The 24,043-nt window shown below is 48.6% G+C and overlaps 1 protein-coding gene across 1 annotated transcript; it reads left to right on the forward strand.

The window, feature by feature from the left end:
- Positions 1–744: 744 nt before the first annotated feature.
- LOC149445497 (uncharacterized) lies at positions 745–6,578 on the forward strand. The gene is made up of 5 exons (XM_089653787.1): positions 745–774; positions 5,575–5,698; positions 5,815–5,908; positions 5,998–6,229; positions 6,309–6,578. The coding sequence occupies exons 1-5, from the start codon at positions 745–747 to the stop codon at positions 6,576–6,578; spliced, it is 750 nt and encodes a 249-aa protein (XP_089509913.1).
- Positions 6,579–24,043: the final 17,465 nt, after the last annotated feature.

A 24,043-nucleotide genomic window follows, 5' to 3' on the forward strand; every position in this document is an offset into this window, starting at 1 on the left:
CTCCAGTTCATGGATGTCATCATTATGTTTGGAGGATCTCACCAGTCAGGAGCCTTTCCTGTCATCCTACATGTTCCCTTCTGAGGATTGTTCTATCCTTCCAAACAAATGTATGAAATCATGGATGAGTCCTCCTTCTATGTGATCTAGAAGATCTTCAATCACAATGTCTTTATGGATGAAGTGGATGGCCCAGTTTATATATTATTTATTGCTTTACAGCTTTATTCCCTCCAGGATTCATTCTTTATTTATAGAACCATTCAAGGAAGTGTTCTTACTGTGAGAGATCTCCACCACCATTCCTCTGTGACCATTACATCCTTGTCATTTATGTCTAACATCTTCATTATGAGTGGATTGATAGATATTTTTATGCCTTTGGATTTATTTTTGCATTTTTTTTACCCAAAAAGATCTGTTTTGGAGGTCTCTGTTTTATTATGTATTTTGTTTTTATCTTGTGTTCTGTGTCTTTAAGACTTTTCTATCTGTAGTAAAATATCTTTTTTAAACAGTTGGTTGCATAAGAGTTAGGTTTATTGTTTCTTACTGTTTTTTAGTTCTTTTTGATCTTCTCTGGTATCCCTGTAAGGTAGATACAATGCTGGAATGGTCTTTAGGGGAAGTTTCTTGGGGCTGCTGTTTCTCTGAAATCCACAAGATGGGGATCTCATTTCTCCCCAGACAGGACTTCTTTATGGGATACAGACAGGAAGTGATGTCAGGTACAGACAGGAAGTGATGTCAGGTACAGACAGGCCATTCCGAGAGGTGAGTTGGGAGGAAGCAGATCAGAGATATTTTGCTGCACTTGGCAGCAGAGGAGGTAATAAGATGTTATTTCCTATTTACACCCAGTAACCCCCGTCATGTTCGTCCTCTTCCTCCATAGTCATGTTCATCCTCTTCCTCCATCATCATGTCCGTCCTCTTCCTTCATAGTCACGTCCATCCTCTTCCTCCATAGTCATGTCCGTCCTCTTCCTCCATAGTCATGTCCGTCCTCTTCCTCCATAGTCGCTGTGACGTCTTTTATCTCCAGCAGATGATGATACACACATATATAGTGTGGGAACCCAGATTACCCCCTTCAGGGGCAGAACATTCCCCCACTTCCGGGGCCGGAACATTCTCCTCATTGTGGAGATAAATTCTAGTAATATGGTCCTCTAAACAAACAGCACTGACAATAAATAGACAAGACAAGGACCATCCTGACCATACATGGCCTACAAAGGGCAATGATGACACTACACAGGCAGCCAATGGGCAATCATTACACTATGCAGCCAACACAATGATGGAGTGCCGGGGTCAGGAGTATGGAGCATAGAGCCCCTTACATTGCTGCTCAGGAGGAAGGAAACATTCCTTTTTAACAGAAAATGTATATAAATCTGAGGCTCTTTAAGGAATGTCCGGGGGGTTTCAAAAATGAAAGGGACTTTATAGCGACTAAAACATTTAATATGTGTAACATTGTTCTGTTTATCTCCTCCTCCCCTCCCCCGCCTGTCTCCAGCACCGCACCCGGGGACTAGCAGGGAGGGGAGAGACCTTGCAGTGTAATGAGAACCGATTGGCTGCTCCTCAGGAAAGGGGAGTATCCGGCTTATCCTTCCTCCCTTTCACTTCCAGAGCCCTTTTTGCAAACATTTAAAAAATCATTTTAGCCCTAAAGATGACACGAAACCCCCAAAATATTGATTTTCTGAAAGTAGAGACTTTAGAGAATAAAATAGCGGCAGTTCTAATGTTTTATGTCAGAAAATATTATCACAAAGTCTAGGAAATGCCAAATTTCAGTAAAAAATACACTTAAGTTAATTTCATGGCACAAAAAAGCAATAAATGACCCATTTATGTGTAAAAATATAAAAGCCGAGGTTGCAGCGAGTAAATAGATATCCAACATGTCAAACCTTAAGTTGTGTGTGCTGAAATGGTGACAACCTTTAGTCCTGGTATTATCTATAGGGGACACATTTATAGCCCCTTCTAGGTCATCAGTATGGAGTACGGAGGAGGTCTGCTCCTAGAATTTAATGGTGTGAACCTCCTGCACTCCTAACTCAATACTGATGACATAAAAAACTCCTAATAAGAGGAAGCTGCTGCCATCTATCATATACCTTATGACAGGGAAACAACCAAAAACATAATAAATTGATGCAGCGCTACCTAATATATAAATAATAAGTGAATAGAAATACTGAATATACAAACATATACTAATGAGTGATCATCATAGAATTATATACAGTGAAACCAATACATGTGTAGAAGTGCCGGCCTTGTATAGTGTCCCCAATACTCAGTGTTAGCCGGATCGGCCCGGTCACTGCCAGCACTAGTGTTCAGCCCCTCCACTGTTCTTCACAGAAGATTTGTACCAATTGTGGGCCAAGGCAATTTATACACCACAATACATGGCGACACCCAAATTCAGCTCTTGTCACACAATTCACATGGAACTCTATCACGGGTTATGAATGTAAAACTTATTGGGCCGAACCCTCAACATGGACATTACAGAAAAGAATGAATTGCAGTCATATTGGTCCGCAGACCCGATTCATCGTATGTCCGTGTTCTCTGCTGGTACATATATGTCCAACATGGACCAGCAATGTACTGGAACGTCGCTGGACTTGGAGTGGTTATACCGGGAGGATGCTTGCAGCTACAGGCATCATTCTAGTGCTGGTTTCTTAGCTGGTGGGCGGCTTTCATGTAAAAGTAATCCTAGTGGCCAATTAGCTGCAGAATTGTTTTTACCATCATTTTAAATGATTTCCTATAGCAGCAAATCTGATGAGATGAATGAAGTGGGTGTAAAGTGGAAGCAGTGGATCTGCAGGGAGCAGCATCTTGAGCACAAAGCACTTTATGTTGTGGATGGATTTGCACACGGTTCAGTTTCCTTCATTTATTGATAAACCCCATAAGACCAATGAAGTGGGTGTAAAGTGGAAGCAGTGGATGTGCAGAGAATAGGATTTGGAGCCCCGAGCTCTTTATCTCTGAATGTCTCCACATATTTGTAGTGTATTTGTGATGATTTCTGTGCACACACAATAGGACAGCGCTGTGACACATAATGCTCTTCTAGATGACAGGGAATCCTTCCCTTTGTTACAGCAGCAGTCCGCTAGAAGGTTTTTGTAGGTTTGGAGTTGTTACACATAGCGCGGGTTTTATCCATTTATAGTGATGACATCATTGCCCAAATCTGGGGGTCACCAGCCATTTCCACCCTTTACTCCCAGCTGGGGGGCTTTGTATCCATATACCAGATGTTCTACAGGACTAAATCTACAATCAATGTTACTGCAAAATCAAAGGGGCCAAAACCCCTCCCCCGAGCAGTCATATATTTCTGTCCCCCTTGGTGGGATTGGAGGTGACCCCTCTATAAGGATCTACAGTCCATACACACCCAGCACAAGGCCGGGGTCACACTACCAGACGCTTCTCGGGGCTGCAGTTCCTCTGAGCTCCACAAGGTGGGGATCTCACTTCTACCCAGACAGGAGGTCTCTATGGAAGACAGGAAGTGATGTCAGGTACAGACAGGAAGTCTCTATGGAAGACAAACAAGTGATGTCAGACAGGAAGTGATGTCAGGTAAAGACAGGAAGTGATGTCAGATACAGACAGGACATTTTAGGGGAGAGGTAAATCAGGAGGAAGCAAAGAGGAGACATTCCTGGATCTGGCGGCAGAGGAGGTAATACGTAGATGAACCCCTTCAGGGGGAGGAGTTGATGATAATATATTTGCCCCCAAAGCTGGCCTACATGGTTCAGTTTTATCGTTCAGCCAGCGGGATGACCATAAAAACTGAAGTGATTCCCCCATCCACACATTGGAGGTGGATGGGGGAATCCTCCCCGCTGCACTCTTGTATTATGACAATGGGGGGACTCCTCCGCTCTCAGAATACACAGATCAGCACTGAAGCTATTGGCTGCAGCCGCTGGGGGAGTGGCTTTTATCCGGCAGTGGCCACACATGGATGGAAATGTGAGCGATCCCTGCTGAACCAGCTGAATTTCCATGGATCTATGGTCACCTTCAGTGACTTCCTCCCCTCCCCCTCATCTTCTTCATGATGGAAGTCATGCTGAGATCATCTCCCATTGGCTGAGCAATATTCTCATTTGTCTCTCAGCTCCTTCTTGCTATTCCTCGTCCTGCCTGTTGTTTCCTTGGATTGATTTTCTGTGTAGTGACCCCGGCTTGGTCTCTTGGATGCGCTCGTCTGTTGCTTGCCCTGACCTTTCTCCTGATTCCTGGACCTCCTCCTCATCTCTCCTCCATATCCTCTTACACAGCTTTTCTCCACACCTGCAGTGACCCTGGGGGGAGGAAACTTGGCACCAGCACGCCGCCAAATCCATCCCCACCATTAGGGGCTCTGGAGACAATTGTCTGCTATTTACACTCCGTTCCTCCGCACGTCACCTGATCACATGACCGCTTACTGCCACAGATTCCGGACAGATTTCTGGATGGTAAAGGTCAAAGTTCACTCTTCAGTTTAGGAGAGGTAGGACGCACCCAGGAACTATGATTTGGTTTGCATGGGAGTCTCATATAGAGGACCCCTCAAATCTCCCCATCCAAATGTCCCTCCATCCGGAGTCTATATGTCCTATGACATCACACTGACCTCACAGCTCCTCCCCCCAATGTCCCTTCATCCAGAGTCAGAGAATCCTATGACATCACACCGACCTCACAGCTCCTCCTCCCAATGTCCCTCCATCCAGAGTCAGAGAATCCTATGACATCACAATGACCTCACAGCCCCTCCTCCCAATGTCCCCCCATCCAGAGTCAGAGAACCCTATGACATCAGACTGACCTCACAGCTCCTCCTCCCAATGTCCCTCCATCCAGAGTCAGAGAATCCTATGACATCACACTGACCTCACAGCCCCTCCTCCCAATGTCCTTCCATCCAGAGTCAGAGAATCCTATGACATCACACTGACCTCACAGCTCCTCCTCCCAATGTCCCTCCATCCAGAGTCAGAGAATCCTATGACATCACACTGACCTCACAGCTCCTCCTCCCAATGTCCCTCCATCTTGTCTTTTTCCCTGTTCCTCTTAGGATGTGGGGCCCCTTGGTATCCTCACATGTAAAGTGGGACTGTTGGTCCTGCGTTGTATGTAATGACATCAGAATGCTGCAACAAGCCTATACCCTGCGTAGTGTGGGGGTCCTGTGGGGGGAAATTATACCTCAGCCTGAAGTGGGGCTTTAATAAAATGGAGACCTGAATGGAGAGGTGAGGAGGATTCTGGGAATATCATTTGATGTGACTATTTGTGTTCAGATGTAGAGTTTTCCTCCTGTGAAGTCTGGAGATCATATGACATCACATTGCCTCCACCTCCCTCCCTGATAGAAGAGAGAAAGAAGAAGAAGATTCTAGAAGTCACCAGAGAGATCACTGAGCTGCTGACAGGAGAGGTGAGCGGTGCCGGGAATTCTGGGACATTCTCCAGTAACAGACAAGGGATGTGTCTGGATGGTGACTGTATCATTGTGTGTGTCAGGTTCCTATAAGGTGTCAGGGTGTCACTGTCTATTTCTCCATGGAGGAGTGGGAGTATTTAGAAGGACACAAGGATCTCTACAAGGACGTCATGATGGACAATCAGCCGCCCCTCACATCACCGGGTAAGAGGAGACTTTATTGTAAAGGAGAGAGCAGTACGGAGGATCCACCTAGATCCCCCATCATCTGATAAACACATAGAAACAATGGATTCAGTCAGTGTGTGTGTTTCCTACAGATGGATCCAGTCATGGGAACCCACCAGAGAGATGTCCCCGTCCTCTGTATTCCCGGGATTCCACACAGGAAGGTCACACCATCCCTCACCATCATCAGATAGATGAGGAACAATCACTGATAGTATCATTAGGATCTGTACATTATCTGCATTGTTACCATTGATGGCATTTTTATTATATATTCAGAGTGGAAACCTGAGAGATCCTAAAGTTGAGGTTAAAGAAGAGATAAAAGAGGAGGAGGATGAGGATGGGGGGATGGAGGAGTCAGAGCTTCTAAAAGAACACAAAGATCTGTACCAGGACACCATGGTGGAGTCATCCAGCTACAGGAACCCACCAGAGAGATGTCCCCGTCCTCTGTATTCCCGGGATTCCACACAGGAAGGTCACACCATCCCTCACCATCATCAGGTAGATGATGACAATTATTGGTAGTTGTGATTTATACACAGCATGTTTGTTACAATGAATGTTTTATTATATCTTTCAGAGTGGAATCCTCGGGGATGATAATATTGATGTTAAAGAAGAGTATAAAGAGGAGGATGAGGAGTATGGAGTGATGGAGGAGTTTTCAGAAGGACACAAGGATATGATGGAGCCACCTAATACCAGGAACCCACCAGAGAGATGTCCCCGTCCTCTGTATTCCCGGGATTCCACACAGGAAGGTCACACCATCCCTCACTATTACAAGGTTGGTGGGATGGAGCATCTAGAACATGAATTCATGGAGACAATGTGTGGGTATTTTCTGTGACCTTATATCTTACAGATGATATTTTCTCTCATTTCCTTGATTTAGAGTGGAGATCCAATCGATATAGAATTTGAGGTGAAAGCAGAAGAAGAAGAGGCGTATGTGAGGGATGATCAGCAGTCTATGGAGGAGGATGGAATAACGGGGACATTTATAGAGGAGGACACTCCTACAGAGATCCGCACAGGTGGGTCATGAACACTAAATCCATTCCTCCTGAATATATTTATTCAAGATGGCGGCGGGAGCAGACATGCGTTAGGAGCTCCTGCGCTCCTAGCCCCAATCCGCTGCCATCCGGGCCGCAGCGGACCCCAGCGGGGCCCCTAAGACACTCCCGGCCCAGCCCGACCACCAGGGAAGGCTTCTGGACCTTTTCCCGGAGCTCTGGGAATCGTGGCCTACCCGCGCACCTGAAGCCGGGGCCTCAATTTTTGCCGCGGCCGAGCCGCGACCGGACCGCATCGCCGGACATCCACCCGGACTGTCTCCGCTCTGCCCACCGGGTCCCACCGACCTGCCTGCCTGCCCAGGGCCCTCCCCATCAGCCCTGGGTCCTCGTTGACTACCCTGGACCACCAGGAACCGGCACGGCCTCACGGTCTCCCTGGAGCCCTCCCTGCTAGCTCAGGGACCACCCCAGACCGCCCGCTTCCAGCTGCTGACACCCTGCCGCCACCTCGGGGCACCCAGCATCCAACACCCAGCGGCCCTGCCTGGGAACTGCTTTGGGCCTCCCAGTACCCTGCGGGCTGCCCTGCACCAGCCGGCCCCAGACCAGGGACCTTTCCAGGATGCCGCTGCACCTCCGCTACCTGCACCGAAAGGGTAAGCCTCCCCTTTGGGGCACCTACCACTGAACTGCCCAAACCCTATCCAATTCGGCGGAGCCAAGCCTACCACGTGGCCTTACCGCTCCCACCGACGCAGGTCCCCCAGCACCCCCAGTCACTGGCCCACAACATCCACCTGCGCTGCTCACCTCACCCACGGACGCTGAGCCAGACTGCGACTAACCCACTCCACCTCCAGACGTCGGTCCTCACCACCTCCTGCCAACGGCCCCTCTACACCGCCTAACGCCGGTTCCTTCATACACCACCTGATGCCGGGCCCTTCAGCACCATCAGTGCCTCCCGACGCTGAGTCCTCAGCGCCTGGCCCTCAACATCCGCCTGCGCCGGCTCACTTCGTTCACGGACGCTGACCCTACTACAGCTGCCAACGCCTAGCCTACTCCACCTCCAGACGTCGATCCATACCACCTCCTGATGACGACCCTTCCACTCCTCCCGACGCCGGGCCCTTCAGCACCCTCAGCGCCTCCCGACACCGAGCCCTCAACACCTGGCCTCAACTTCTCCGGTCTCCAAGCCGCCAGCATCACCAGATGCCGCGCCTACTGCACCCCAGACGTCGCGCCCTACGACCCCTCCGCTCAACGAACCACCACATCCACTGATGACGTGCTGCCGCACCCACGGACACCAACCTACTTCACCCGCAGACTACTACCAACCAGCTGCTATCCTTGCTGCCCTCCACTCTCCCTCTCCCCTCCCAGAAGAACTCAATAGTCTCCTCCACAGCGCTTCAGACGCTCTGCTTCACCATCCCGGACTTGCACCCCCTCACCTCCCACGGCATTTCGGACACTTCACTTTGCCATCCCTGACCAGCACCCCTTCACCCCCCTGACCTTTCCAGCACCCCGCTCACCCCAACATGCCGCCCGCGCTCCTCCTCCTCGTCCTCCTCTCCTCCATCCTTAAAACCGCCTCCCTCTACCCGCCCACCCCCACTAAGCAGCTCTATATCGCCCCCTCGCTTCTCCCCTCTCCTCATTACGGCACCCACCACCTCCTCCTGCTACTCCACTTCCCCGCTGACCCACTTGCCACCACGTCCAGACCCACACGCTCCTACACCTCCCGTTCCCATGCCACCTTCCTCACCCTCCTCCTTCTCATATCAGCTGGAGACATCTCCCCGAACCCTGGCCCCTCACCACCTCACCCCCCCCCTAGAGCCCCCCCTGCTCACGCCAGCCGACGCAACCGCCTCAACCTCATACATGCACCCCTCCTCCCCATCTCTTGTTTGCACTCCTGAATGCTCGTTCGAGTTGCAACAAACTTACCGCCATCCACGACCTCTTCATCTCCCGCTCCCTAAACCTCCTAGCAGTCACCGAAACCTGGGTACAGGCCACCGACTCCACTTCCCCCGCGGCACTCACCCATGGAGGTCTCATCTGGACCCATTCGCCAAGACTGAGCGATCGCAGAGGTGGTGGTGTCGGCCTGCTCCTTTCACCGCTGAGCACCTTCCAGGTCCTCCCTAACCCACCCTCTCTATCCTTCCCCTCCTTTGAGGCGCACTGCATCCGACTCTTCTCACCCACCCCCCTAAGGATCGCAGTGATCTACAGGCCCCCCGGATCCATACCCCGCTTCCTGGATGACTTAGCCGCCTGGCTCCCCTTCTTCCTCTCCTCTGAGCTACCGACCATCATCCTCGGGGACTTCAACATCCCCATCAACGACAACACCCCGGCTACTTCCCAATTCCTCCACCTAACCTCCTCCTTCGCGCTCACACAGTACACGCAATCCTCCACCCACATCGGAGGGAACACCCTGGACCTCGTCTTCTCCCACCTCTGTACCCTCAACCAGTTCTTTAACACCCCCTTCCCTCTCTCTGACCACCACCTCATCACGTTCTCCATCTCCCCTTCCCCCAACTCCCCCCCCCCAAAACGCCAAACCATCACCAGCCGCAATCTCCGCAACCTGAACCCGGCCCCCCTCCACTCGGCTGCCGACCGCCTACACGACAGCATCCTCCCACTGTCATGTCCTGACCTAGCCACCACCTTGTACAACGACTCACTGTCAGCTGCCCTAGACTCTCTGGCACCCCTAACCACACGCAACATCAAACCCAGACCGCTCCAACCATGGCAGACCGACAGCACTAAACGCCTCAAACGTCGCAGTCGCGCACTGGAGAGACTATGGAGCAAAACCAGGTCCCCTCACGCATTCTCCTTCTACAAATCTGCCTTCCTCACTTACACCTCCTCCCTCCACGCCGCCAAGCAGGCCTACTTTGTTAACCTAATCAACACCCTCTCCTCCTGCCCTCGCCGACTCTTCTCCACCTTCAACTCCCTACTCTCCCCCCCCCCCCTCCTCCACTCAGTACCTCACTCACCGCCCACGAGATTGCCACCCATTTCCATAACAAGATTGACACTATCCATAAGGACATTGTCAACTCGCAATATACCTCCCCACCTAGCCTCCCCACCCCCGTCACCCCTTCTTCTCCCCCCTCCTCTGCCCTCACAACCGCACTGCCCTCCACCGCTCCCAAGGCCCCGCCCACCGTAACCCCCCCTGCACTGCACTCCCTCAGCCCTGTCACTACTGAGGAAATCGTCAAGGTCCTCTCAGAAGCCCGCCTCACTACCTGCCCCCTGGACCCTATCCCCTCTCAACTCCTCCGGTCACCCCCCTCTTCCCTCATCCGCTCCCTCACCCACATCTTCAATCTCTCCCTCTCTACTGGCGCATTCCCCTCCCCCCTAAAGCACGCACATATCACCCCCATCCTCAAAAAGCCCTCCCTGGATCCCGCAGACCCCAACAACCTCAGACCCATCTCCCTGCTGCCACTCACCTCCAAGCTCCTTGAGCGCATAGTCTACGATCGCCTAAGCGCCCACCTTACTGACAATAACCTCCTTGACCCATTACAGTCCGGCTTCCGTCCCCTACACTCCACCGAAACCGCCCTCCTCAAAATCATTAACGACCTACTAAACGCCAAAGCCAAGGGCGACTACTCTGTCCTCCTTCTCCTGGACCTCTCCGCGGCCTTCGACACAGTCGACCACCCCCTCCTCCTTAATAAACTACTCTCCCTTGGCATCAGAGACACCGCTCTCTCCTGGTTCTCATCCTACCTATCCCGACGCTCCTTCAGTGTCACCTACAATGGTACCACCTCCCCCTCCCTCCCCCTCTCTGTTGGGGTCCCCCAAGGCTCTGTCCTTGGACCCCTTCTCTTCTCCATCTACACCTCCTCCCTGGGCACACTCATACACTCCCATGGCTTCAATTATCACCTCTACGCTGACGACACCCAAATCTACCTCTCCACCCCCCACCTCACCCCCACTATCTCCGCCCGCATCACTCACCTCCTAAACGACATCTCAGACTGGATGTCGCTACATTTCCTCAAGCTTAACCTCTCCAAAACCGAGCTCCTCATCTTTCCCCTGCCCCCCCCCCATCCTATCCATCACCACCACCAACACCACTATCATTCCCGCCCCGCAAGCCAAAGTCCTTGGCGTCATTCTTGACTCGAACCTCTCCTTCCTGCCTCATGTCAAATCACTCACAAACACATGCAGGCTCCACCTCCGCAATATTGCCAAGATACGCTCCTTCCTCACCCCAGACACCACCAAACTTCTTGTACACTCCCTCATCATCTCACGCCTTGACTACTGCAACTCTCTTCTCATTGGCCTACCCAAGTGCAGGCTCTCCCCGCTCCAGACCATCCTGAACTCAGCGGCCAGACTCATCCACCTCACCACCCGCTCCACCTCTGCCACCCCCCTCTGCCTCTCCCTCCACTGGCTCCTGATTGCCCAACGCATCAAATTTAACCTTCTAATCCTGACCTACAAAGCCGTTCACAACACTGCCCCTGACTACCTCACCAACCTGATCCCCAAGTACCACCCTACCCGTACCCTTCGCTCTTCACAGGACCTCCTTCTATCCTGCTCCCTGGTCTCCTCCTCCCATGCACGACTGCAGGACTTCTCCAGGTCCTCCCCTATCCTCTGGAACTCACTGCCCCAATCCATCCAACTGTCGCCTTCCCTCCCCACATTCAGGCGCTCCCTCAAAACCCATCTCTTCAGGGAAGCCTACCCCACCCTCACCTAACGGCCATCCTCCCTCATTCCTCCCACCACTTCATCCCCCTCAGCCACTTCATTCCCCTCAGCCACTTCCTTTTGTTCCACTACCCCCTCCCTCCTAGATTGTAAGCTTGAAAGAGTAGGGCCCTCTTACCCCTCGTACGCTGTCTGTTTTTGTGGTACTGTGCCATGTATTGTCCCCCCTATTGTACAGCGCTGAGCAAACCCTTTGGCGCTATATAAACTCCATGTAATAATAATAATAATAATTCCTCCACCCATACTGCTCACTGATTGGTCCAGAGTAGGGCGGGGACTGGGTGATATCAGCCTGTAATCCCCTGGTCACTTTCCTGAGCTGTGTTCCCCGTCCTGTATTCCTGGATTTCTCTCGGATAATCTTCCTTCTCTGTGCTGCAGACACAATTTATGTATCTAGACTGGATTTATGGAGGTTCTGGGGATCAGCTGGCAGCAAAATGTTGATGTTCACCATAAGTGTTGGATGACCTGAGACATGTGTATTGGGTCTTCTACCACGTATCAGATCTAGTAAAATCTCTGACAGAGCAATTCTCCCAGGGTTTCTTACTCTTTTATTTGCTGGCTGTGCCGGGTGGAGGGATATGTCTGTAGTGTCTCAGACCCAAGTCACTGAGTGCAGTCTCAGGAGATGGGAGGCAGCGGTGTGGGATCTCTGCAACTTGTCTACAGTAAACATTTAATATTCCACTGATTGATGAATAATAATATTATGAGTCCTGACCCTTACACTGTATACTCTATGTTGTACATTACATTCTCCTGACCCCTGCACTATATACTCTATGTTGTACATTACATCCTCCTGACCCCTGCACTATATACTCTGTTGTACATTACATACTCCTGACCCCTGCACTATATACTCTATGTTGTACATTACATACTCCTGACCCCTGCACTATATACTCTATGCTGTACATTATATACTCCTGACCCCTGCACTATATACTCTATGTTGTACATTACATACTCCTGACCCCTGCACTATATACTCTATGTTGTACATTACATACTCCTGACCCCTGCACTATATACTCTATGTTGTACATTACATACTCCTGACCCCTGCACTATATACTCTATGTTGTACATTACATACTCCTGACCCCTGCACTATATACTCTATGTTGTACATTACATACTCCTGACCCCTGCACTATATACTCTATGTTGTACATTACATACTCCTGACCCCTGCACTATATACTCTATGTTGTACATTCCATACTCCTGATTCCTGCACTATATACTCTATGTTGTACATTACATACTCCTGATTCCTGCACTATATACTCTATGTTGTACATTACATACTCCTGACCCCTGCACTATATACTCTGTGTTGTACATTACATACTCCTGACCCCTGCACTATATACTCTGTGTTGTACATTACATACTCCTGACCCCTGCACTATATACTCTGTGTTGTACATTACATACTCCTGACCCTTCCCTATATACTCTATGTTGTACATTGCATACTCCTGACCCCTGCACTATATACTCTGTTGTACATTACATACTCCTGACCCCTGCACTATATACTCTATGTTGTACATTACATACTCCTGACCCCTGCACTATATACTCTGTGTTGTACATTACATACTCCTGACCCCTGCACTATATACTCTATGTTGTACATTGCATACTCCTGACTTCTGCTCTCCCCCTCCCCCCACTGCTATATATACACATAATATGGATTCTCTTTTGTTACACCCATTTCCTCCCAGCTGGACATTTTATATCGGACGATGTGATTGGAGCACAGACTTTTACATGGTGATAATAATGTGATAACATCCTCCAACTTTGGACCCTTAAACAGAAAGTGATAATGAGGAAGGAGTCAATACCCCAATGATGGTGGTCTTCAGGATCAGTCCAGTCTTCATCTTGGTTGTTCTCCCCCCATCCTCACTCTCTGACCTCTGGTGGGGCTCAGCCCCGCTGTTCTTCATGACTAAATCATGGACTAAATAAGGAAGTGCAGTACTTCTTGTGTTGGGAAGATGGCGATGAGTGATAGAGGGGGTGGGGACCCTCGTCCTATAATCCCCTCATCACTGTCCCTCCTATAAAAGACAGTTCTGGTTGTTTCCTCACTCTCTGACTAAGGTCCATGAATAAAGAAATGACCTGGTAGGAGATCAGATGAGCCATTTCCTAGTTCCCTTGAGGGTGGAATTGTAAGCTCCTCAGAGCCCAAGCTGCCTGATGAGGGCGGAGTCCTGGTTTGGGGGAACCAATCAGCTCCTGTCTAGTAATCCTCTTTGTCTTTGTATTTTAGTCCATGGCCGGGAGATGAGGAAAACCTCCGAGGATTGTCTCACTTTGTCTCCAGACTGGAAAGTAGAAGATGAGGACCTCACACAGTATAGTCCAGGAGAAAACCCGGCTCCCTCCAATGTCCATCCGGCACCACCCAGTGTAGATGGACCATCGGATTCCTCGTATCCTGAGGAACCTCAGACTGTGGGGGACCAGGCCGGCCTTCCAACAGAGAAGAGGTTCTCCTGTACTGAGTGCGGGAAATGTTTCTGTTCTAAGTACAATCTTAATGTGCATAAAAGATGTCACACAGGAGAGAAGCCGTATTCCTGTCCTGAGTGCGGGAAATGTTTTTCAGAGAAGTCCAGTCTTCACAAACATCAGAGATCTCACACAGGGGAAAAGCCATATTCCTGTCCTGAGTGCGGGAAATGTTTTTCAGAGAAGTCCAGTCTTCACAAACATCAGAGATCTCACACAGGGGAGAAGCCGTATTGCTGTCCTGAGTGCGGGAAATGTTTTTTAGATAAGTCCTATTTTCACAGACATCAGAGATCTCACACAGGGGAGAAGCCTTACTCCTGTTCTGAGTGCGGGCAATGTTTTTCAGTCAAGGACAGTCTTCACACACATCAGAGATCTCACACAGGAGAGACGCCGTATTTCTGTTCTGAGTGTGGGAAATGTTTTTCATGGAAGTCCTCTCTTTCTAAACATCAAAGATGTCACACAGGGGTGAAGCCGTATTCCTGTCCTGAGTGTGGGAAATGTTTTTCACATAATTCCAGTCTATACACACATCAGAGGTCTCACACAGGGGTGAAGCCTTATTCCTGTCCAGAGTGTGGAAAATGTTTTTCACATAATTCCAGTCTTAACACACATCAGAGGTCTCACACAGGGGAGAAGTCGTATTCCTGTCCTGAGTGCGGGAAATGTTTTTCATGTAATTCCAATCTTTGCAAACATCAGAGATCTCACAAAGGAGAGAAGCCATATTCCTGTCCAGAGTGCGGGAAATGTTTTTCAGAGAAGTACAGATTTTACACACATCAGAGATCTCACACAGGGGAGAAGCCGTATTGCTGTCCTGAGTGCGGGAAATGTTTTTTAGATAAGTCCTATCTTCACAGACATCAGAGATCTCACACAGGGGTGAAGCCTTACTCCTGTTCTGAGTGCGGGCAATGTTTTTCAGTCAAGGCCACTCTTCACACACATCAGAGATCTCACACAGGAGAGACGCCGTATTTCTGTTCTGAGTGTGGGAAATGTTTTTCATGGAAGTCCTCTCTTTCTAAACATCAAAGATGTCACACAGGAGTGAAGCCGTATTCCTGTCCTGAGTGCGGGAAATGTTTTTCAGACAAGTTCATTCTTCACACACATCAGAGATCTCACACAAGGGAGAAGCCGTATTCCTGTCCTGAGTGTGGGAAATGTTTTTCACATAAGTCCGGTCTTCACAGACATCAGAGATCTCACACAGGGGAGAAGTCGTATTCCTGTCCTGAGTGCGGGAAATGTTTTTCACTCAAATCCAGTCTTCACGATCATCAGAGATCTCACACAGGGGAGAAGCCGTATTCCTGTCCAGAGTGCGGAAAATGTTTTTCACGTAATTCCAGTCTTTGCAAACATCAGAGATCTCACAAAGGAGAGAAGCCGTAATCCTGTCCAGAGTGTGGGAAATGTTTTTCACAGAATTCCAGTCTTCACACACATCAGAGATCTCACACAGGGGTGAAGTCTTATTCCTGTCCAGAGTGCGGGAAATGTTTTTCAGACAAGTATCATCTTTCCAAACATCAGAGATCTCATACGGGGGGAGAAGCCATATTCCTGTCCTGAGTGTGGGAAATGTTTTTCACAGACGTCCCATCTTTCCAAACATCAGAGATCTCACATGGGGAAAAGTCACTTTCCTGCCCTGAGTGAGGGAAATGTTCCTCACTGAAGTCCTGTCTTCCTGTACATCAGGGGTCCCACACAACCCTGAAGGTGTATTAGTGCCTTGAGTGCGGGAAATGTCTTCTAGATGAATGTTGCTGGACATCCCAGCTCTCATGTGGGGAAGAAGCACACCCTGATATACACCTCAGATATACTCCATGGCTGATCTTCATCATGGAAGAAACAGTTCATAAGGAGATCAGAGGTCCCCAAAGACATGGATGAAGTGTGTGACCGGGTCGGCCATTGATAGCAGGAGAAGAATAAAAATGGAGTCCTGCCCTGTGATTGGCTGAGTACATTTTGTGGTGGGAGATTTCACAAACATTTGGAGGTCTTGTCACACATCTCTCTAACACAGGTGGTCAGACACTATATCTGGCTTCTGTGGTCCTTACCTATAGCAGCCCCTTTCCCATAAGGCAGGCAGGCCTACTGGTACTCGTTGCCCCCAGGACTGATACACAATGCTATAGTGCCTGGCTACCACACCAGGGTAGGTGCAAACTGAGCACAGCAACAGGTACTTGTGGTTGGCAGAAAGGCAGAATGGTTCAATGACAGTCCAGGTACAAGGCGAGTTCATCTCACGAAAATGCATCAGATATCCCAACCAGGCAGTGTTTGGGACAGGACCCCATTGTCTGGGACTGAAGATCTGGCTCTATGTCTGTTTTTTTGGTCGGCTTGTGAGATTCCATTTGTGATCTATCATTTAATAAATGTGATATTACGGTAATGCTCCCTCTTGGGTGTTGTCTTTGACAGTTCCTAGATTCCCCCATCTGTGGAGGACTGCACCTCATCAAGTGACAGATAACGTGTGGAATTGTGAAGCACCAAGATTTGAGTGTTGTTGTGTTTGGCAACATTTGATCGACAAGGCAGGCAATATTCAGAGTAATCAGGGTCCAATCCCTGGTCAAAGACAGGCAGAGTTCAGAGAGTAATTGATATCTGATCCAAGGTCATAAACAGAGGAATACAAACAGCAGAGCAGGACAGACCGACAGGGAGCTTAAACATGCATTATACACACTATCACTAACATGAGACTGCAGGTTTGGCTGGCTTAAATCAGATTTATTCTCCACCCAGAGACTTGCTGCATCATAGCTAAAACCAGGATGCTTTAATGAGACCATCAGTTGTGATGGATTGGGGGCACTAGACGTTCCTGACATTAACCTCCATCTGAAAAGGGGCCAATAATCCCTTAAAGGCATGTTGGGCATCCAGCACAGGACCATCAGGCTGGGCATCCAGCAAAGGACCAGCATGCTGAGCAATGGTCGGGGCAGGGGTGAACTGACCATTTGGAAACTCGGGCACTGCCCGAGGGCCCAGGGTCAGTAGGGGGCCCCATGAGATGCCCCTGGTAGCTTTTTCATAGGCTTTTTGAGTTTGGGCAAGGACACAGGGGCCCCATGATCCCCTATTGCCCGGGGGCCCCATGAGTTGTCAGTCTGCCCCTGGTCAGGGGATCAGCAAAGTCAGGTTGGTTAGCAGGCATAGAGTTTATGAAGCCAAACTGGACAGCAGAGAACCTGTAACATCAGGTTGGATAGCAGGTGACATGGTACTGAAGTCAAGCTGAATGCAGGCTGCATGCAGAGTGGCCTGAAGACAAAGTTGTGGGCTCCACATGGCTGAATGAGGCAGTTTATCCAAAGGCTGGACGGAACTTCTTAGACAGGTTTCAGCAGATATAGTTGCAGTAGGGTGAGGCCCGGTTACTGAAAGTCCCAAAAATGAAAAAGGGCACAATTGGCCTGGGCTGAATCAGAACAACTGGTGCGGAGGCAGACTGGACCACATTGGCAGGTGTAGAGACAGACTAGACCGCATCAGCAGGTGTAGAGACAGACTAGACCACATCAGCAGGTGTAGAGACAGACTAGATGACATCAGCAGGTGTAGAGACAGACTAGACAGCATCATCAGGTGTAGAGACAGACTAGACCACATCAGCAGGTGTAGAGACAGACTAGACCGCATCAGCAGGTGTAGAGACAGACTAGACCACATCAGCAGGTGCAGAGACAGACTATACCACATCAGCAGGTGAAGAGACAGAGTAGACCGCATCAGCAGGTGAAGAGACAGACTAGACCGCATCAGCAGGTGCAGAGACAGACTAGACGACATCAGCAGGTGTAGAGACAGACTAGATCTCATCAGCAGGTGTAGAGACAGACTAGATCACATCATCAGGTGTAGAGACAGACTAGACCACATCGACAGGTGTAGAGACAGAGTAGACCACATGGGAAGTTGTAGAGACAGACTAGACCGCATCAACAGGTGTAGAGACAGACTAGACCACATTGACAGGTGTAGAGACAGACTAGACCGCATCAGCAGGTGAAGAGACAGACTAGACCACATCAGCAGGTGTAGAGACAGACTAGATCACATCAGCAGGTGTAGAGACAGACTAGACCACATTGACAGGTGCAGAGACAGACTAGACCACATCGACGGGTGTAGAGACAGACTAGACCACATTGGAAGTTGTAGAGACAGACTAGACCACATCAGCAGGTGTAGAGACAGACTAGACCACATCGACGGGTGTAGAGACAGACTAGACCACATCGACTGGTGTAGAGACAGACTAGACCGCGTCAGCAGGTGTAGAGACAGACTAGACCGCATCAGCAGGTGAAGAGACAGACTAGACCGCGTCAGCAGGTGAAGAGACAGACTAGACCGCGTCAGCAGGTGTAGACAGACTAGACCGCATCAGCAGGTGTAGAGACAGACTAGACCGTGTCAGCAGGTGTAGAGACAGACTAGAGCGCGTCAGCAGGTGCAGAGACAGGCTATACCACGTCAGCAGGTGAAGAGACAGACTAGACCGCATCAGCAGGTGCAGAGACAGACTAGACCGCATCAGCAGGTGAAGAGACAGACTAGACCGCATCAGCAGGTGCAGAGACAGACTAGACCGCATCAGCAGGTGAAGAGACAGACTAGACCGCATCAGCAGGTGTAGAGACAGACTAGACCGCATCAGCAGGTGCAGAGACAGACTAGACCGCATCAGCAGGTGAAGAGACAGACTAGACCGCATCAGCAGGTGTAGAGAGACTAGACCGCATCACCAGGTGAAGAGACAGACTAGACCGCATCAGCAGGTGAAGAGACAGACTAGACCACATCAGCAGGTGAAGAGACAGACTAGACCACATCAGCAGGTGTAGAGACAGACTAGATCACATCATCAGGTGTAGAGACAGACTAGACCACATCAGCAGGTGTAGAGACAGACTAGACCACATCGACAGGTGTAGAGACAGACTAGACCGCATCAGCAGGTGTAGAGACAGACTAGACCGCATCAGCAGGTGCAGAGACAGACTAGACCGCATCAGCAGGTGAAGAGACAGACTAGACCGCATCAGCAGGTGTAGAGAGACTAGACCGCATCACCAGGTGAAGAGACAGACTAGACCGCATCAGCAGGTGAAGAGACAGACTAGACCACATCAGCAGGTGAAGAGACAGACTAGACCACATCAGCAGGTGTAGAGACAGACTAGATCACATCATCAGGTGTAGAGACAGACTAGACCACATCAGCAGGTGTAGAGACAGACTAGACCACATCGACAGGTGTAGAGACAGACTAGACCACATCGACAGGTGTAGAGACAGAGTAGACCACATGGGAAGTTGTAGAGACAGACTAGACCGCATCAACAGGTGTAGAGACAGACTAGACCACACTGGAAGTTGTAGAGACAGACTAGACCACATCAGCAGGTGTAGAGACAGACTAGATCACATCAGCAGGTGTAGAGACAGACTAGACCACATTGACAGGTGTAGAGACAGACTAGACCACATCGACGGGTGTAGAGACAGACTAGACCACATTGGAAGTTGTAGAGACAGACTAGACCGCATCAGCAGGTGTAGAGACAGACTAGACCACATTGACAGGTGTAGAGACAAACTAGACCGCATCAGCAGGTGTAGAGACAGACTAGACCGCATCAGCAGGTGAAGAGACAGACTAGACCGCATCAGCAGGTGAAGAGACAGACTAGACCGCATCAGCAGGTGAAGAGACAGACTAGATCGCATCAGCAGGTGTAGAGACAGACTAGACCGCATCAGCAGGTGTAGAGACAGACTAGACCACATCAGCAGGTGTAGAGACAGACTAGACCACATCATCAGGTGTAGAGACAGACTAGACCACATCATCAGGTGCAGAGACAGACTAGACCGCATCAGCAGGTGTAGAGACAGACTAGACCGCATCAGCAGGTGTAGAGACAGACTAGACCGCATCAGCAGGTGCAGAGACAGACTAGACCACATCAGCAGGTGCAGAGACAGACTAGACCACATCAGCAGGTGTAGAGACAGACTAGACCACATCATCAGGTGTAGAGACAGACTAGACCACATCATCAGGTGTAGAGACAGACTAGACCGCATCAGCAGGTGTAGAGACAGACTAGACCGCATCAGCAGGTGTAGAGACAGACTAGACCGCATCAGCAGGTGTAAAGGCAGCAGAAATTGAGGACAAGTCAGCCTGGATATGCATCCAAGGGTGTTTATGGACAGGCAAAGGAAGGGGTAATGCAGAGTGTTGGACTTTTGAGGACTTATAGTGAGCACAGATTCTGCAAGCTCTTACACAGAAACAGGAGTCCTTATGGAGAGAGGCCACTAAAGCCCACGAGAAACCAAAGAAAAGGTTTTATTACTCCCTGGGAGCTCGGCCGTCTTAGCTGGATATGCCTCTGAAAGCACTGTAAGCCTAAGGTGGAGGGGAGCAAACAGCTTTCCAGGGGGTAGAATAAGCAGAGCACTAGACGGGGCCCTAAAAATAGAGTTTAATAGTTCAGGAGAAGGGCCCTTTTCTTGGCTTATTGGAGCAGCTGGTGACACAGTGGCCATGGTCCTCACAGTACAAGCAGAGTCCCTGAGATCTTCTAGCCTTTTCCCCAGAGGATAAAGGATAGGCCTAACCTGAACCGGCTTCTTGGATCTGGGTCCTTCCACCCCGAGTCAGGTGACCAGTGGTGGAAATCAGAACAGTATTGTTCAGCGATGTATTTATCCTGATGGTTAGTTTCTGCTGAGTGGGCACGGTCAGGATTATCATTGATTAAACCCAACTGACCTTCAGGCTGGGTCATCTGTGAGGAGACTAAAAGCCCAAGACTGGGGGCCCCTGCAACCATGTAACAACAAGGTTAACCCGTGTCCTTCAGAACCAGAAGAATGTGGTCTGAGCTTGAAGCATAGTAAACAACTGTTTTTAAAGTTGGAAAACATGTTGGGTCACCAGAAACATGACCAGGCGGGATAACCCTGGGCTCTGGTTCCTGCATTACTGCTGGGGGTGCGTTTACATGCACAGACTGTTGGATTTTAGACACATATAATACTTCTTTTAGTGTCTTGAGGCAATTATGAATGAAAGAGCCGTTGAAATAAAAAATAAAGTGTGATTTTATTCTATCACACAATGGTGTAAAATAACAATGTAAAGCGTATCATGAACAGTTCCATGGAGATACAACTACTGTAGAGATAACAATGTAAAGCGTATCATGAACAGTTCCATGGAGATACAACTACTGTAGAAATAACAATGTAAAGCGTATCATGAACAGTTCCATGGAGATACAACTACTGTAGAAATATCAATGTAAAACGTATCATGAACAGTTCCATGGAGATACAACTACTGTAGAAATATCAATGTAAAGCGTATCATGAACAGTTCCATGGAGATACAACTACTGTAGAAATATCAATGTAAGTGTATCATGAACAGTTCCATGGAGATACAACTACTGTAGAAATAACAATGTAAGTGTATCATGAACAGATCCATGGAGATACAACTACTGTAGAAATAACAATGTAAAGCGTATCATGAACAGTTCCATGGAGATACAACTACTGTAGAGATAACAATGTAAGTGTATCATGAACAGTTCCATGGAGATACAACTACTGTAGAAATAACAATGTAAAGCGTATCATGAACAGTTCCATGTAGATACAACTACTGTAGAAATAACAATGTAAAGCGTATCATGAACAGTTCCATGGAGATACAACTACTGTAGAGATAACAATGTAAAGCGTATCATGAACAGTTCCATGTAGATACAACTACTGTAGAAATAACAATGTAAAGCGTATCATGAACAGTTCCATGGAGATACAACTACTGTAGAAATAACAATGTAAAGCGTATCATGAACAGTTCCATGGAGATACAACTACTGTAGAAATAACAATGTAAAGCGTATCATGAACAGTTCCATGGAGATACAACTACTGTAGAAATAACAATGTAAAGTGTATCATGAACAGTTCCATGGAGATACAACTACTGTAGAGATAACAATGTAAAGCGTATCATGAACAGTTCCATGGAGATACAACTACTGTAGAAATAACAATGTAAGTGTATCATGAACAGTTCCATGGAGATACAACTACTGTAGAGATAACAATGTAAAGTGTATCATGAACAGTTCCATGGAGATACAACTACTGTAGAAATATCAATGTAAAGCGTATCATGAACAGTTCCATGGAGATACAACTACTGTAGAAATATCAAGAAGAAGTGTAAAGAAAAAGTCACCATTATTGTCATAACTGTCTGACCATGTGCAACGTCCATCTTCTTCTTGTCCTTCACGAGACTTTGGGAAGAAACCGGAAATAGACGGAAGTGACGATCTTGTCTTGCAACAAGCACCTGTTCCAGCTTCTCATACGTGTGTGTGTGTGTGTGTGATAGATGACAGATAGATGTGACATATGAGATGTGATAGATGTGACAGATGATAGAGCCGTGTAGACTGGCCAGGGACAGGACGGGGTTAATCATGGAGAATAGGACTCACTGGTGGAAGCCTAACTTTTATTCTTACTATGAGGAAAGTAAGTCATACTATGCGAGGAGGTTTAAATGCACACTTCTGGGTTTAGATGGTTTTTATTTCCCATAAGGCAGTGGTGTTCTGCAAACAAAAGGCAGTTCTAAGACAAGATGATCAGCAACACGTGAATGATGCAAAAGGGGCTCTCTGGACTCTGATGAAAGGTGGACTATGGGAACCCAGGTTAAAATGGAATGATGGGAACTATGATGAATGTTGGGGCTTTGGTTACCAGAGACCCCCTTATATCAGAGTTACCCTTTACACCAGAGTCTGCAGTGATCCCCCTTACATTAGAGTCTCCTCCTCACATCAGAGTTCCCAATGCCCTTCCTTAAATCAGAGTCTCCCTTACATCAAAGTCTGCAGAGTCCACCCTTACAGTATATAGGAACTCCAAGAGTTCATATGTAGAGGGGATTCCAATGTAAATGGGGAACTCTGTGGATTCCAATGTAAAGGGGGAACTCTGTGGATTCCAATGTAAAGGGGGAACTCTGTGGATTCCAATGTAAAGGGGGAACTCTGTGAACTTTGATGCGGGAGGGCTCTTATGATTTAATCCATATGAGTAGAAATGTTATTTAATAAAAAAAAATCTGTATAGTTCCACTAAAGTGTTCCGTTTTGGCTTGAAGAAAAGGTGGCAATACTACCCAAGATGACAGGAAGGGGGCCTGCTGCAGAACATGCGAAAGTGTCTCCCTGTGGGACCAAAATAGAGGGCTCAGCAACAGAGAAAGGGGCTCCGGGATCGGTGGAACGGGCCCCAGGCTTGGGGGGGGCCCCGGTGCAAGTAACCATGAAGGCCCCTGACTTTTGGTACCAGAGCCCTTCCCCCTGAGCCCAAGGCCCTTTCCAAAGTGTTTTCAAATCAAATCCATCCAAGGCATGTCTCTGGTGATCAATGTCATACTTGTGGTTGTGGTTAAACCAAACTGTCAAACCTTCAAATGTCTGCTGTCATAGATGATCACATGTGCTGCACCATGACAACTGCACATCTAATCTGAGGGTAAGATGGCAACTTCCTTGGCTGTAAAGGACAGGAGGGTTTAGTGCCAGGTTTACAGAACTAATTAGTATTTAGTAGATATGTGTGATTTCGTTTGTTCAAGTTAATTGTTTGGACAAAAATTAGATTAACCTCCCTGGCGGTATGATTATTTCATTTTTGGTGCTGAAAGCGGTACATTATTTTGCATGGAAATATGTAGTTTTTTTTATTGTAGGCTGTAATTTTTAGGAATAACTCCCTGAAATCTGTCTGAACAAGAGTCTAAATCATACATTTAATTCAATAATAT

The sequence above is a fragment of the Staurois parvus genome, unplaced genomic scaffold (genome assembly GCF_062004578.1).
Source record: "Staurois parvus isolate SC_StPar_1 unplaced genomic scaffold, SC_StPar_1.0 ptg000720l, whole genome shotgun sequence".
NCBI lineage: Eukaryota > Metazoa > Chordata > Amphibia > Anura > Ranidae > Staurois > Staurois parvus.

What these genes read in the sequence shown, in the direction of transcription:
- LOC149445497 (XM_089653787.1), top strand. Translation starts at nt 745, where the DNA reads ATGTCAGGTACAGACAGGCCATTCCGAGAG. An exon ending in CAGACAGGCCATTCCGAGAG is followed by an intron (nt 775 to 5,574) that starts GTGAGTTGGGAG and finishes TGTGTGTGTCAG; the next exon opens with GTTCCTATAAGGTGTCAGGG. An exon ending in CCATCCCTCACCATCATCAG is followed by an intron (nt 6,230 to 6,308) that starts GTAGATGATGAC and finishes TATATCTTTCAG; the next exon opens with AGTGGAATCCTCGGGGATGA.